This window comes from Neolamprologus multifasciatus, chromosome 7, assembly GCF_963576455.1.
Source record: "Neolamprologus multifasciatus chromosome 7, fNeoMul1.2, whole genome shotgun sequence".
NCBI lineage: Eukaryota > Metazoa > Chordata > Actinopteri > Cichliformes > Cichlidae > Neolamprologus > Neolamprologus multifasciatus.
This window is the reverse complement of record NC_140445.1, coordinates 18,716,504-18,732,558: the sequence shown is the minus strand read 5'-3', so window position 1 is coordinate 18,732,558 and position 16,055 is coordinate 18,716,504. Positions and strand designations below refer to the sequence as shown.

General features: G+C 41.9%; 1 protein-coding gene across 1 annotated transcript in view; it reads left to right on the top strand.

Annotated features, from left to right (window-relative positions):
- The first annotated feature begins 345 nt into the window (after positions 1 to 345).
- The window catches only part of thbs4b (thrombospondin 4b), a 17,343-nt gene continuing 1,633 nt past the window's right edge, over positions 346 to 16,055 (top strand). The window contains exons 1-20 of the mRNA XM_085168334.1: positions 346 to 780; positions 4,577 to 4,774; positions 5,131 to 5,390; positions 5,508 to 5,610; positions 5,743 to 5,825; positions 5,943 to 5,994; positions 6,349 to 6,500; positions 7,775 to 7,912; positions 9,107 to 9,184; positions 9,279 to 9,431; positions 9,508 to 9,612; positions 9,702 to 9,809; positions 10,867 to 11,026; positions 11,923 to 12,041; positions 12,461 to 12,513; positions 12,606 to 12,799; positions 14,510 to 14,688; positions 15,299 to 15,347; positions 15,450 to 15,646; positions 15,755 to 15,927. Coding sequence (XP_085024460.1) covers positions 702 to 780; positions 4,577 to 4,774; positions 5,131 to 5,390; positions 5,508 to 5,610; positions 5,743 to 5,825; positions 5,943 to 5,994; positions 6,349 to 6,500; positions 7,775 to 7,912; positions 9,107 to 9,184; positions 9,279 to 9,431; positions 9,508 to 9,612; positions 9,702 to 9,809; positions 10,867 to 11,026; positions 11,923 to 12,041; positions 12,461 to 12,513; positions 12,606 to 12,799; positions 14,510 to 14,688; positions 15,299 to 15,347; positions 15,450 to 15,646; positions 15,755 to 15,927 — 2,633 coding nt within the window. The 5' untranslated portion in view covers positions 346 to 701. The remainder of the gene's footprint in view (positions 781 to 4,576; positions 4,775 to 5,130; positions 5,391 to 5,507; positions 5,611 to 5,742; positions 5,826 to 5,942; positions 5,995 to 6,348; positions 6,501 to 7,774; positions 7,913 to 9,106; positions 9,185 to 9,278; positions 9,432 to 9,507; positions 9,613 to 9,701; positions 9,810 to 10,866; positions 11,027 to 11,922; positions 12,042 to 12,460; positions 12,514 to 12,605; positions 12,800 to 14,509; positions 14,689 to 15,298; positions 15,348 to 15,449; positions 15,647 to 15,754; positions 15,928 to 16,055) is intronic.

The following is a 16,055-nucleotide window of genomic DNA, read 5'->3' as shown; positions in this document are numbered from 1 at the left end:
CTTGTTAAGGCACGAGCAGCAGAGCGCTTGTTTCCTGACCTTGCCCAGGGATGGAAGTGGCATCCAGGGGCAGATAGGAAAGGTGTTACATCTGATCCCTGCAAGGAAAGTTAAAAAAAAAATCTGTCTTTTAGTTTTTTCAGGCAGAGTGTTAATAAATACTAGAAGTCTGTTTGCTGGAAGTGGGAAACACATTTTCAGAAATTCACCCCAAGCTTGAACTCAAGAGTCTAAAAATATTCGGACTCCGGTCTGGTTTGAAACGTGTTTTTGGTGGCCAAACGTGGGTTCCTAGACTCTAAAGGGAGCAAACCGTGTACAGCAGATTTGTGAAGGCGCCTGTGGGAATTGGTAGCAGCCAGCAGGAGCCAATGCAAAGAGTTTTCCCAGGTCACTCCTTCTCTGCATGGGGCCGCCTGAGGAAGGTTTTAAAAGCAGGTTCTGGCCCTGTTGCTCCTCCCTCAATAAGACTCCTACAATCCCTTCTTCACACACTCTCCCTCTCTCGCACACACACACACACACATAAAAGCAGTCAGCACCCTCTATTAGGCTTAACATGACAGTTTTGCCTCATTTTTGATTCAGAAAGGAAGACAAGTACACAGATACGCCTCAACGGGGGGAAACTGCTGCTGTTTCAGACACATTTAAGTAGCTACAACGAAAACTGCAGATCTGGGACCAGTTGGAAGGACAAAATGAACGTGTGGACGGCCCTCACACTGGCCTTGCAGCTGCTATTAAAAATGTGCTTACACGTGGAAGCACAGGCTTTGGGTGAGTGGTTTTTTTCTTTTTTTGAAGTGTTTTGAGTTGCTTTTCATGTCAGTTATTTAAATGTCACTGCATTTTTTTTTATTTGGATTATATGGTTGCTGCTTGGGATGACAAAAAAATCAAGAAGTGGAAAAACATCTTTTTTTTTTTAGGTTTACACAAACACACATAAGGAACAATGTCTTTAAGGTTTCTTTTATTTTTTTATTTATTTCTGACACCCTGCCTGCAATGTAATCGTCCATTTTCATTAGCTGTCAAAAAAGATTCAATGGCTCCACCACTCAGTATTTTAACACACTTATGTATGAGTTTTAATGCATTATGGATGAAGCAGACACTGTGAAAGAGAATATGATATGCAGGCCCAAACACAAAAAGATCAGACAATGTGTGTGATACTCACTGAGGTGCGAATAAAATGCTAAATATCCCAGTGAGTTGTAGAAGATATGGGGCAGTCAAATGCTTTTATTTGGGCTGGGTGTGTGTGTTTCTGACAGGAAGCAGGCAAAGATAAGAAAAAAATTATAAAAGTAGACAAAAGTTTGAGTATTAAATCCCACCATCGTTCCGCTGAAGTAAAGACATCCTGATTTTGATATCCATCTAGCCGGATCTGCTTGATTACTTCGGCTCGGGAGATTCAGCTTCCTGGCTCGTTTTAATTTAAACAAAATCCCAGCTTGGTCACACACATGGGAATAATCAGAGATGATCTGGGTGCAGTATTGAAGTTCAAGACTCTCTTCTCTCTCACACTGTCTGACACGCGCTTGCAGTCACACACGCACGCGCCCGGATTTATTCAAGGTCACACACAAACCCGAGGCTACGCGACGCATAGAAATGTTGGCGTTTAGACTTTATCGCCCTTCTTGCAAACCCCACCAGGTGATTGATGGCATACCTTTAAAATGCCCATTAATCCCTGGAGTCTTTTGGTAAATAGGCGCCTGATGGTATGTATAAAACAAGTCCAGATTAATGGAGTTTGTCGTCTATCATTTCTCAGGCTCATTGTCTGCGTAACCACAAAACAAGGAGTGAGATCCATTTAAACCAGCCAAGTCTGATTTTAGGTGCTCAAAAATTACATTCCATAAGCGTTATATATGTTATTGATTAATATTAACATCTCAAGGATGGCTTACTGAGAGCTGATATTACTGAAGTTTAAAGCGGACTCTCTTTCCTCTGGGCCATCCTCCAGGCCAAGCTGTATCAAACTTTAAAATGAGGTATAAGGGGGGAATATCCAGCTCTGCTTATCTTTGCAGAGTTTATGGTACCATAAACTCTGCAAAGATAAGCAGTCTTAACTCACTGTTTAGCTTGGCTGACAAGTTCAGTTCAATTCAGTTTTTACTTATATAGTAAAGGTGCATTATATTGTAAAAAAGAACAAAAACAAAAAACCCTACATTAATAGAGAGAAAACTCAAACAGTCAAATGACCCTCTACAAGCAAGTAACTGGCGACAGTGGGAAGGAAAAACTCCCTTTTAACAGGAGGAAACCTCCGGGACAAACCAATAAGGAGTCCACCACAACTAGTTGGGGTTGAGAGGAGGGGGACAGGACGAAAGACACGCTGTAGAAGAGAGGGGGAATTAATAATAACAGGTGGCAGAAAGTCAAAGCCAGCAACTTTTTTCCATTCATTTTTCTTCCGCTTACAATTCAAATGTCAGCGTGGATCTAAGGACAAAGCTGAAAGTAAACGTAACCTAAATCAGTGATAATGACAATAACACATAGAGTTTCTGTGTTTACATGAATATATCTTTCTGTAAATGTACACAGCTAGCCGTGTGTACATTTACAGAAAGATATATTCATTCACGTAGGCTGCACTCATCCAACAGAATATATTTCATCCAGTTTATTTAGTTTCACTTTTTAAGAATAGACACAGTGTTAGCGCAGAATCATGATCTCCTGGAGAAATACACATTACAGAATACTGCTCTGTGTTTACAGTGGGGGGAAAAAAGCTTTTGGACACTGCTCAATGTGTGCTTTGTTCTTGTTTGAAGCTGCGACATCAGTGCAGTGGGTTTCTGGGTTTATGACAACTCCCCATGTCAGCACAGACCATGTGATCTGCTTTCCAACATTATCGCACTGTAATGTCAAAGATCGAGGGTACAAGTAAATCAATTAAAAACACATACAGCAATGCAAAAATAGCAAGAGAAATGCTGAAAGCACGTTTTTACTTAGTTTATACTTATTTTAGTTTAGTTTTTAAGTTTATTCAAGAATTAATGGAAGCCAAAAGGAAAGCTAGTGTTAGAAGTAAAGTAGGAGTGCACGTGTAGTTACATTTGTAAACACTTACACATCTTAAAAGTGACAATATGTCATGTGATGTTTAAAAATGTCTACAAAATACACATAAAAGCCTAATATCGTTTGAATATCATGGTTTTGGTCCTGGGTAGCTAGATGACTCTTGGCTAAATGTGACTTTGCTTCTTCTGTTCTATACGCTACGATGTTGTTAACGTAATTACTTCACTGCTGTTATGCTGGCCTTTAAATGTGATGCGATAAATTAAAGCTTGCCACACAGAAATGCTCGAGTGCGAAGCATGTGCTGAAATGCTGAAACAAGGAATGCCAGCCATTTGCACTCTTTACAGTAATCGCACCGTGACAGATTTATATGCTGGTGTTAAGGAAAGGTCAAGACACTGTTTTCCTTTATGGCTTTCAGCTGAACTAGTTTTATGAAGCTTGAAATCTCAGGTTAATCGGGGGGTGAAGTGAGGCACTTTCTCAGGGTCTCCTGTGGAAGACAGCCCTGACCCTGCGAAACCCTTTGTCCAGAAGACTTATGAAAAGCAGGACTGTGCGCTTCGTGTGTGTGGATGCCACTAAAGACACGATGCACACATCGAGCTTCCTTTGTTCTCTTTTCTTTTCTTTTTTTAATATATTAAAAAGTTCTTATCTAGATAAAAACCAAACACAAAGGATTCGAAAAGCTTTACATTTTTAGTAGAAGTAGTGTTGACAACACGATGCAAGCAGGCATTTCGGTGGCTTAGTCTCACTTATCTGCGCACATATTTAAAGGCTCTGTGTTGTGTCTGACAAAACACAAGGGACCTCAGGCAGACGAGAGAGATAAAAGAAAGAGCGAGAGATCTCATCTGGGGCAATCTTGGCTGACAACAGTCAGCGGAAGCATTTGGGAGCAATTTCTGCTCCCTCACGACAGAGGGCCGTGCGGACCGTTTCAGTGGTACTTGTGTATTCACGATGGTGCAGATGCGGGACTAGAGATTCAGTGCGCATCCTCTTGTGATTTGCCCAGCTCCCAAGCCACTTTATTAAAAGGAGACTCTGACCATGAGCACCAGTGTTCTGGTCCTCTCTGGCTTTTTACTTTTAAATTGCCTGTCAGTCGAGTCAGAACGTCTAAATTTCACTGTGCTTTTGTCTGCAAGCGGAAGCTCCATCTCATTTTACAATTCAAACAGTTTTAAAACAAACCTAAGAGAAGATCATAAAAACAGCACGCATCTAAAGCCACTGTACGCTGTTTACTTACAAATCCGCCTCCTTTTGATTTGCCTGAGCCGACCCAGCCTGCCAAGTTTGCGCTGACTGATTGACGCAGCGTCTTGCGAGAGCATCTAATGCTGGGTCAACATCATCATCTTCTTCTTGTCGACTCGGAACGTGTTTACTCTCGGATCAGAGCGCCGCTGCGGGTTGTAAATATTCACATCATCCATTACTCATGTGCTTTCCCATTTCCCTGCCTTGCTATCTGTCTCAACAGTCTACGATCTGCTCACCTCACCCGACTGCCTGCCAGACTTGCTGCAGGGGGGCCTGACCGGGCAAGGGGTGAACGAGGCTTTCATCCTAACCTCCTTCAAGTTGCAGCCCAAGACCGGAACCACTGTGTTTGGCCTGCACAACCCCAGGGACAACAGCAAGTACTTTGAGTTCACAGTGATGGGGAAGCTCAACCGAGGTAGGAGGACATCAAAGAGGCGCTGGTTGTTTAAAGCTACGCTAATCAATGTCTTCATATTAAAAATGGATTCAACGTGATAAGGGTTAAAGACTCTGCAGACAGTGTTTGCCCCCACATAATGAACTGTACTGAGTTTGTGCCCCAAACTATTTTGGTTGTGGCCAAATAGCTACACAAATAATGACGTTGCTGTTGCTATGTGCTAAGACGCAATCCAAGCACAGATAGAGAAACAAATAGCAAACAATATCAATGCTTAACATCACATAAACCCTTTACAGCAACACAGTCAATTTTCCTCTATTCATTACCTCTTCTTCTTTCTTCCTCTTCCATGCCATGTCCTCTTAAAGCCGTGTTACGGTACTTGAGGAGTGACAAGAGGATGGCCTCTGTCACATTCAACAACCTGGTGCTGGCAGATGGCCAGCAACACCGACTGCTGTTCCACCTCAGGGGGCTGCAGCAGCAGCAGCAGCAGGGGCCAGGTGGGGTGGAGCTGCATCTGGACTGCAGGCTGGTGGAGACAGTCAGGGATCTCCCTGCTGCCTTCCAGGGTTTGCCAGCAGGCTATGGCACAGTGGAACTAAAGACCATGCAAGCCAGAGAGCAGGTGAGCCATCGCTTACAATATTTCCACACAATAGTGATTGCCCTTCTGTCACAATAATGACTCTGTAGGTTTCCAGATGGCTTAGCTGTGCACTTTCACTCGATTGATTTTAAACAGGAAAGCTTAGATGAACTAAAGCTGGTGGTTGGGGACTCATTTGAAAACGTTGCGTCGCTACAAGACTGCCACTTCCAGCAAAGAGACTCAGTTCAGACTCTGGGTAAGGTTCTTTCTGTGGAAATGTCAGTGAAAACACTCTCAGCGATAGGAAATGTTGAGTCAAAGGGGGGCAGACTCTGAGAAGCCCTTAGCTCTGTTTCAGCTGAATAAAATAACAGTCCTTCTCCCTCAGGGGTCAACACAAAGCAGCTGTCCAATCAAATGCTGGAGTTAACGAAGGTGATAAATGAGCTGAAAGACGTCCTAATTCAGCAGGTAACCACCTCTTAGCAGTCCCTCTGAGGCCACTTAATCTCTGCTCCGTCAACCCTGACCTCCTTGACAGCTCGCCTGACTGAATATAAACTTTTGTTCATTTTTGACCCGTTCCAGGTTAAAGAAACATCCTTTCTCAGGAATACCATCTCAGAGTGTCAGGCCTGTGGTAAGATAATGTCTATAGTAGCTGTCAGTCATTGTAGAGAGGAAAATTGAGGACCAGTTTCCAATTGTTTAATTTATCACAGCTGATCACTTTCTTTTTTTTTCATAATCTCGTGTTGTGTCACAATGCAAATAATAATGGCAAAAATGTGCACATTTTAGTTTAATGGAAGACTTTCTTTTTGCTTTGTTTCTGTACTGACCCCTCAGACTCAAAATAGTTATCCTATTAGCAGATCGCACATGATAATGGTATCAGTACATCCTTATCAGTATCCGTGCCTACATGATATTTTGATATTACTGAATGAATAACAGATGGTTAAAAAAAAACTTTATTTCCTCCTATTTAAAGGTCTAGGTGGCACAGAGGTGGTGAAGCCAAGGTGTGCACCGGGTGTCTGTTTCCGTGACGACATGTGTATAGAAACAGCAGAAAGTGTTGAATGTGGACCATGTCCTGATGGATACACTGGAGATGGTTTTAACTGTGACGATGTCGACGAGGTAAAGCTCATTATCACTCTGTGTGTGTGTGTGTGTGTGTGTCTGTGTGTGTGTGTCTTGCCACGCCTCTGCTCTCATGACAATCAATATAAATTTACGACCTGTGGTGTAAGGGCAAACTGTCGACATCCTTTCGAGTGTTTTATGGCTACTACTTGGGCTGCTGGTTTATGAGATTATAGCTAGGGTAAAGACAGATAAATGTTTTGAGTGTATCTATTTGGCATAGCAGCAAGTTCATATTAGTGGTTTTGGATCCCGATGAGAAACAGTGTGAATTAACAGGCTGCGATTAAGGAGTACACTCAAATACACCTTGATGTCACTGAATAATGGTGGCTCCAGAATTGATCCATAAATTACTTTTTTGACGATCTGTTTATAGGTGAAAGAAATGCATCTCACTGTATTTTTTCTAATGTATATCCCATATATGATGTATATCATAATATGCTGATCAGTCAGTAAAATAATGATTAGAAGCGATGTAAAGTGGAAGATTTGCTACCTTTGCGACTCATATCGGGCTCCTTTCATAACCTCCTCCTGAATAAATAGACATGGACACCGGCTGAGATCGACAGTTGACTAACAGCTTACGCTCACGACAAAAGAAAATTGTTTGCCCTGCAGCAGCCACTGTAGCTAGGATTATGCATTATTGAACTGGAAGGTGCAAGAAAACAGAATTCATTCAACTGCAATCTACTGACATCTATTGGTGACATTTTACACACTGTAACTTTACCAGAGATCTAGGCTGGGGTCTTAACCAGAAGCTTACCATAACACATCCATACAGATGTCTCAGAGCTGTACCCCAGTGCATTATTGTGTCTACAAAGAGGAACTTTGTCATTTTTCCCACCTTCAAAAGGTATTTGAATGAGTTTACAGAGATTTTTTCACCATTTTCAGCATATACAGACTGAATGGCAGTGGGTCCATCAAACTGGAACATGAGAAGCAAAGATATTTCACACAGGCTAATGTTCTATAATTTAGACTATGACCAAAAAAAGCAGGTAAAGGTAGAACTTTCTACTACAAGGTGGAGAACCTTATAGGGATGGCAATATAAGATTGTGTGTTTGTGCGTAAGTGTTTGCCTGTCTGTCTTTTCTGTTTGCACTGACCTCTTTTCTGAGGACTGGGCCCTTCAGCATTCTCTTTCTTGCATGAGCAATGTCATCAGACCTAAAAGCTTTTGGGGAGAAGCCCTTTGAGAACCACATACATTTTGCAGCTCAACAGAGTTCATGTCCTTTCTGCAGTGTCAGTTTAACCCCTGCTTTCCTGGAGTGCGCTGCGTCAACACTGCCCCAGGCTTCCGCTGTGACGCCTGTCCGCTGGGCTACACCGGCCTGCCAGTGGAGGGTGTGGGCATAGTGTACGCTCAGACTAATAAACAGGTAAGACAGTGGATGCATCATGAAGGAAACGGAATATTATTATCAGTGTATATCAAAAAAGACACACACACATACACAAAAATGGACTTAAATGTAGTCTGAATCCAGCAGCAGATTGCAATATGTTGTTGTTCTTACCATAAAATGATTTATTTAAGCATTTAAACAATAAAGGAGGGCTCTCACTTCAAAGGAGCAAAAACGTTCAATCAATAAATGTACCAACACAAGTGACTTTTACTTTAGGTGTTTAAAACAGTTTGCACAAATCTATGGAGGTTTTAACTGGAGTCCAGTCAGCCAGTAGATCAGGTCTGTCAAGCTCATTAGACATCATGTGCCGCATAGAACCCACTTTGACCTCAAGAGGGCCGGACCGTTTAATCCCTGAGATAGCTTAATATAAGAAAAAGGGCAATTTCAGTGGTAAATCTCAGTTTTTCTACCTGAAATGCAGCTGTAGTGAATGAAAGAAATCTATTGGCACAAGTAATTGTTTATTAATTACTTAATTACTTTAGTGTAGTGTAAATGGCCACGCCAGTGTCTTTATCAGTAGGAAAAATTGCATTACTTTTACAAATGAGTTAAAACTCCAGAGTTTTACCCAACTTCACTTTTTTCCAACACCATACAGTGGGTCGGTTTGTCTTCTCTGGGCCAATTCTGGCCCCTGTGCCTTATGTTTGACAAACTTGGTCGAGAGCAATGAAGACACCAAATTTAAAACATGAAGAAAACATAACTTTTCCACCTCGTTGGACTGCTTTCATTATCTCCATCATGTCACACAGGATTAGCCACACTAAATGTTTATCTTGATGCACCAGATCCTGATTGGCGGGAACAGATGGATATCGTTTTTTTTAATTTGCTGATTTACGTTCTACTTCCATGCTTATTTATTGCTCTGAATTTGTAAATATGACCTGCAGTCTCTAGTGTGTTATTTACCCTTTTAATGCATTTTAGATTCCTACAAAATAAACACCTAAAATGCCCGGTGTGCATAAATTACTCCCACTCTAATTTGTGCTCTAATACTGTAAGTATTATAAAGCACAGCTTTAGAGGGGCTTTAGAGGATTTATATGGCATCCTTTGTTTTGTTTTGGGGGGTATTTTTTACACTTATTTTTTGGAGCAATTAAATCTGAAAAAGTTGTTACAGTCTGCTCATTTTTTACAATCCAGGTCTGTGATGACATCGATGAATGCAAAGCACCTGACAATGGAGGCTGTACTGCAAACTCGAACTGCCACAACTCTGCAGTAAGAACACCGTTGATATATTGTATGACCATTACTACAGGTCTTTATTGCTACTCAAAGATGCTCATGTGCAGTTGTCATAATTCCCGCACAGGGCTCCTATCACTGTGGTAGCTGTAAGTCAGGATTCACAGGAGATCAGGTGAAGGGCTGTAAGCCGGAGATCAGCTGTGGCAACAGCCTGACCAACCCCTGTGATGTCAACGCTCAGTGTATCGTAGAAAGAGACGGATCCATCTCTTGTCAGGTAATATTCTTCATCACTCAGATGCTCATGTGCAGTATATGAATGAGTTTGTAAGAAGCTTCATTTGTCTTGTCAGTGTGGAATTGGCTGGGCTGGAAATGGATACCTGTGTGGAAAGGATACGGACATTGATGGATATCCAGATGAGAAACTCAAATGCAAAGATTCAAACTGCAGAAAGGTAACCATGGTGCAGGTTGTCAAGATTAGCAGCTTTGCTGTAGCAGGTATATGTTTATTTAATCATCATACTGTCACATGTCTTTGCAGGATAACTGTGTCTTTGTTCCTAACTCTGGTCAAGAGGATGCCGACAGAGATGGTTATGGAGATGCCTGTGATGAAGATGCAGATGGCGATGGTATTCCAAACGAACAGGTCGGTGGCTATCTCGCAACAAATGCCTCTAAAACATATTGTCCCTAAAGATTCTCATTTTTGTTTGTCTTGCTAATTTTCCTAGATTGATTAAGCTTGTAAAAGTACTAATACCTCTTATGTGTATGTGCACTAAAATGACAGCTGCTCCTGACAGACGGTTATTTTACGACTGTAAAGTGGTCAAAGGGGCTAGCCTAGCTCTGTCCAAAGATTACAAAATCCACTTACCGCTATTTTCCAAATTCACCAATTAACATTTCATATCCACAGACACCACATTTATGCACAGAAATGTGGATGTAGCAACTTTGAGGTCACCCACTGGTTACCTTTACAAAGCCACAAGTTTGGTGTGGATACAACCATTTGCTGACATCAGGGTAATCGCTTGCTACTTAGATTAGCAAGATGCATTGGGATGCTAATGCTGGCTTACGAAAAAGACTTAAAGCAAATTAAACTGCCTGGAGAAACTGAACATCCAATATTTAGAGTGTTTAATTACCATTAAACAAAGCCAAAATCCTTTAAAAAGTATACCTTTAAAAGTGGAACTGCAAATTTTTCTACTTAAGGGCCAAAGGTTGCTGTTTGCTAAGGGCAGAAATATGAGCCAAGTGGCACTGAATTCCCCCATCATCTCACCCCATACTAGTACATGTCCATGCTAGAGTATTGTTTTTGGCTTTTTTCTGCTGTTGGCAAAATTATATGCTTAATGACACTGAGAAAAGTTAAAAGTGTGGGCGGTAGATGTCATTTATATGACCAAAAACTGTTTTGTTTTTAGTTCACTGCCAGGTGGTTGATTTTAACTGATATCCCTAACAATACGAATCGGGGGCTAAGATGTACCTATGTGCTAAGTTTGGCTACTCCTAATCATGTAGGCAGTACAGGCAGCCAAAGAAACAAACAAAAGATTTCATGTTTTATAATAAGATGCACAGTGATATCAATCTCATAAAAATCGAAAATGTTTCAGCCCTGAAGCATACAGAGGCCACTCACATGACTCATAAATAAATACGTGCACACGCTCCTTCTTCCTCAGGACAACTGCAGGTTAAAAGCCAATGTGGACCAGAGGAACAGCGACAAGGACAGCCACGGCGACGCCTGTGATAACTGCCGCCTGGTGGAGAACCCCGACCAGAGGGACACTGACGGTGATGGCAAAGGGGACGCCTGTGATGATGACATGGACGGAGATGGTGAGGAGAGAAATGACATCACTGATGCTGACGCTCTTGTTATATAATCAACATCACTGGAGGCTTTTGCTGTTATGACTTCTTACCCTGCACTCCCTTTTATGATTCCACCGCTGTGGTCTTGTAGTAAATTACTCACACCGATGCATGCAACTTTTACAGTTAGTTACAGATCCCTTTGAATCGTGTTGTTTAAATGCATCACTGTGTAGTAGGATAGATTTTGTATGCCAGCTCAGGCTGAATAAACAACACCGTAAAGAAAAAAAATAAATGATGAAAGCCGATAGCAGGCTGATCCCAAAGCGAGTACAACCCTTGATCACTCAGCAGCATGATTACACCTCATGAAGCCCCCACAGGACAAGAAGATAGTTCTTCCTTCCACTGCTGCTGCTTGACCTTTATGCATTAGTAGTGCTGCTACTGCCTCCCTGTGATGAAGTAAAATACCATCTGAATGCAGATTCTCCAGAACAACATAGAAAATGCAACAGTGCACCCTAGTGGTAATATTTGAAAAATCAGCTTATAAAATCATTTCTTTAGTGCGACAGCAGCATAAATCTGTTCCTCGTGTTTCATGATAAAGATGACTCTGTCAGTAATATGGCTTGCTTTCCACAGGTATGCTGCTGTGATTATATTACAAATAATACAGCTGATTATTTCCTGGAAAATAGTGACCCAAACTCATATCTGTCTTCTAAAGCAAGATATTCAGTCCACTGTTGCAGAAAGCAAACAAATGCACATCTTTACAGCTGACATGCAGGATTTACAGTCTTTGTTGACTTAACTGACTGCTCATCAAATTCTTTGCACATTTATATATTTTATAAACCCACTTGGTGGTAGTTTGAGTGTTAAATGACTGTCACTTGATCGATGTGCAGGTCGGAAGAACTTCCTGGATAACTGCCAGCATGTCCAGAACAGAGACCAGCTGGACCGGGATGGAGACGGGGTGGGAGACGCTTGTGACAGCTGCCCCGACATCCCCAACCCAAATCAGGTCAGTCATACAGGTGGATGTATGGCGGTCATGTAAATTAACTAAATACACTGACATAAGGATAGTTTATTTGATACTATGATTTTGATCATAGTATTTAGTGTTTGATTCACTAGATTTATCTAACCACTATAGTTATGAGTGAGATATGAGATTTCAAATTCAACATCTTATGAAATACAAAAATACACTGTTGAAGTGCTTCAAACATTCTGTGTTCCGTAAAAAAACACTAACAGTTTCTTTGAAATAAAAGGAAAAATTATTATTGATCAGAGAAAAGTCAGATAAATGCAGTTTGTTCTATAGTTTGTAGTTCTGTTTGCACTGTGCATTTACCTTTACAAAAATAAGATCTTAACTGCAGGATTCATGTCGTATTTTCACACTTGTCTCGTTGCTGTCTGCTCTCTCTTCAGTCTGATGTTGATAATGACTTGGTTGGGGATTCCTGTGATACAAACCAAGACAGGTGATAACACTATCTCGATATCTACAGTACCAGTACAGCTTTTATTCATTTATTTCAATTTAACTCATGTCACTGCGTCGCTTCCTGTGTAGTGATGGCGATGGTCACCAGGATACTAAGGATAACTGCCCACTCGTGATCAATAGCTCTCAGCTGGACAGTGACAAAGACGGGCTGGGTGACGAATGCGATGACGATGACGACAACGACGGGATACCAGATGTTTTACCACCGGGTCCAGACAACTGCCGGCTGGTACCAAATCCTGATCAGATTGATGATAACAGTGAGTTTCAGATTGTCCCCTAATAATGAAAAAAAGCGAGTTTGTAGGGATGTTCAGTTGTTTTTGTTGAGACGTTTGGCTAAAAAGCAGATCGATGCTGAAAGATTAATGGTCATAATTTCAGGAGAACGTCTCTCTTCCCCCTGCACTGTTACTGACATTATTTATTTCACACCCACGCAGATCAAGCAGTAGCAACCTTGGGCAGATTAAGTGGCAATTTTTGCGAGGAGAAAAAAAAGCGCAATTTTTGCGAGCCGAAACTCATTCGCCAATCTTATGACTCGCTGTGACATTACTTGTGCGAAAATGGATTCTGAAACTAATGGGAGTGGAGTGTCAATTCAAATAAAGAGGGGCAAGGCCATTTTTTCCCCAGCAGTCAGAGTTCAGCGAGGCAGAGTTGACAGACCATTACTTACATTATTACAGCACACAACTTTTTCTTGTGTAGCCAATTGTGGTAGTAGCACAGTTTTAATAGCCTAACAAAACTCAAAAGTCAGATATTTGTTTTTATTTAATAATCAGTGCCCTTTTAAATGTCTAAAGCTGTACTGTTAGACGAATGTATTTTTGCCAGCTAATATGTAGCATCCAGACCTATAAATTAAGAAATGGTATCGCTCCCTTTGATTTAGATTCGGTTTTCTTTTGAAGTTTATCGTACAGAGGGTTTTGTTTTTTGTAACTGCCATCCAGGGCTATTGCTGTCCCCTGTTGAGCAGAGACCAGAAAGCACGTAGCCTGTGTCGTGATTAGGGTTTCTTTAGTTTGTGTGTCGTCTGGTGGTTAGTTGCTGTTTGCTCCACACAACAAAGTGATTCATTCTTTCTGCCCTCACAGATTTTGTTTCCCCCTCACTGTCATTCAGGGGCCTTTGATGTGTGGCACTCTCATAATTCCCACAAACTACATAAAAGCAAAGTGGTTCCCTTTGACATTGTAATCTTTTTTCTAGATTTCTACTCAATCATGCACTCTGTGAGCCTGTCCTCCCTCTCCCCAGCCACCTCCTACAGCTTATCCAGAGGCAAACTGAGGTGTTCCCAGGCCAGCCAAAAAATATAATCTCTCCAATGTGTCCCCATGATCTTTCACGGGGCCTTCTCCCTGGTGGTGCCTAAGAGACATCCTTGTCAGATACCAAAACTGGGGGTCCTTTGGGTCCTTTCAATGTTTAGTAGTGGCTCCACTCTGAGCCCTTGCTTGAATGAATGAATGAATGAATGAATTACTAGCCCCATCTCAGGTGCCCTTCAGAGAAAGCTATTTCTTGTCAGTCATTATCCATTCAGATTCAGGAAAGGAGAGAAGTTAAAGGACCAGGTCACCCTACAGGGCAGGGTTACCGTGGCCCCACCCTGGACCCAGGCCTGTGGAGGGAGCTTGAAGGAGAGTGGCTGGTGGCTGGCCCTTAGCTCACATGGATTAGGCATAGGCCTGTCCTCCACCACCCACAGGAGTCACTAAAGAGGTCGGGTGAAACGCATCGAGCAGAGGCCCTGGCGGTCTATCCCCGGCTATCAAGGCTGGCTATTGTGTAGTGACAAAGTACAGTACTTATCCTCATTTATCATCATCATTTATCCAATGAGGTTGCACAGCTTCTGAGATATTTTGATCATACACTATTGTGTTTCCAAAGTAAATTAAAGATTTGAAACTACTCATGCACCAAGTTTTTAACTGTACTTTTTAACTTTTCAGGTGACGGTGTTGGAGATATTTGTGAGTCTGACTTTGACCAGGACAAAGTGATAGACAGGATTGATAATTGTCCTGAAAATGCCGAGATTACCTTGACTGACTTCAGGGCCTATCAGACTGTTGTGCTGGACCCCGAGGGCGATGCCCAGATTGACCCCAACTGGGTTGTTTTGAACCAGGTATGGACATTATTATCACTGATCATTCAAATTTATCCATCATAGTCAGATATTTTTATATACACACATGCTTGACTTTACTTGACTTTTGTGATTTCTCCAAGTGTTTTGTTGTCCAGCTTTGCTGTTTTGGTTCACTCTTGCAACTCTCCTTGAATAGATTTCTGGCCCAGCAGGCAGCCTTTTATTGGCAAAAAACTCTAAAAACCCACACTACACTACATGTTTAGACACACTTAGTCGGTAGCTGATGAACGTGTTGGTGTATTTAGCAGCTAATGTTCAGCAGATGTTGCCCTCGGGAGCTGGAAGAACAGAAAAATTACGCTGAAAGCAGGGTGCTGATCTGTATTCAGTTTGTGGCCAGAAACTGAAAGTAAAATCAGAGCTGCTAAATGTGTATATAAGGCACTTGCCAAATCAACTTGAAAGGTCGTGTTGTTCACAGTGTGTTAAAAAAAAAAAAGAGTCACGGCAGCTTTAATTCATGGCCTAAAAAAAAGTACGTGTGCAAGCACATTTTAATAAACCTGAAATGCAAATACAAGCTTTTGAAATTAAAAGTTTCACGGTGCATCATTCATCATTAAAAACATCTCTTCCTTATCAGGGAATGGAAATCGTTCAGACCATGAATAGTGATCCAGGACTTGCTGTCGGTAAGGTGTATTTAGCTTTTTTTACCTGAATATCACTTTTAGTGTCGTGTGCAAGAAACTACTCGTCGTATCTAATGCGCTAATTATTCTTTCTGATGTCAGGTTACACGGCTTTCAGCGGCGTGGACTTTGAGGGGACTTTTCACGTGAATACAGTCACTGATGATGACTACGCTGGCTTCATCTTTGGTTACCAGGACTCGTCCTCCTTCTACGTGGTGATGTGGAAGCAGACTGAACAGACCTACTGGCAGGCAACCCCCTTCAGAGCTGTGGCCGAGCCCGGCATACAGCTGAAGGTGAGAGGACGAGTCATCTCACTTTAGTTTTACTCACTCTACCTGTTTTACACATTCTTGTTTTCCTTCTGCTTCTACAATCGCCTTACTTGTCTCTGTACGCGTCAGGCTGTGAAGTCTAGATCAGGCCCTGGCGAGCATTTGAGAAACTCACTGTGGCACACAGGAGACACCACCGACCAAGTACGCCTGCTGTGGAAGGACCCGAGAAATGTGGGCTGGAAGGATAAGGTGTCCTATCGCTGGTACCTGCAGCACCGCCCACAGGTTGGATACATCAGGTATTATAAAATTCTTACGGCTTCCTAAATTTTCTTGCCAAGAGCAAGATGAGACGGTCAGGATTGTGTGTAAGTGCAAACTGTATCTTCAGCCATTGGAAAGCCAGGCTGGCTGTTTCTTAGTCTTA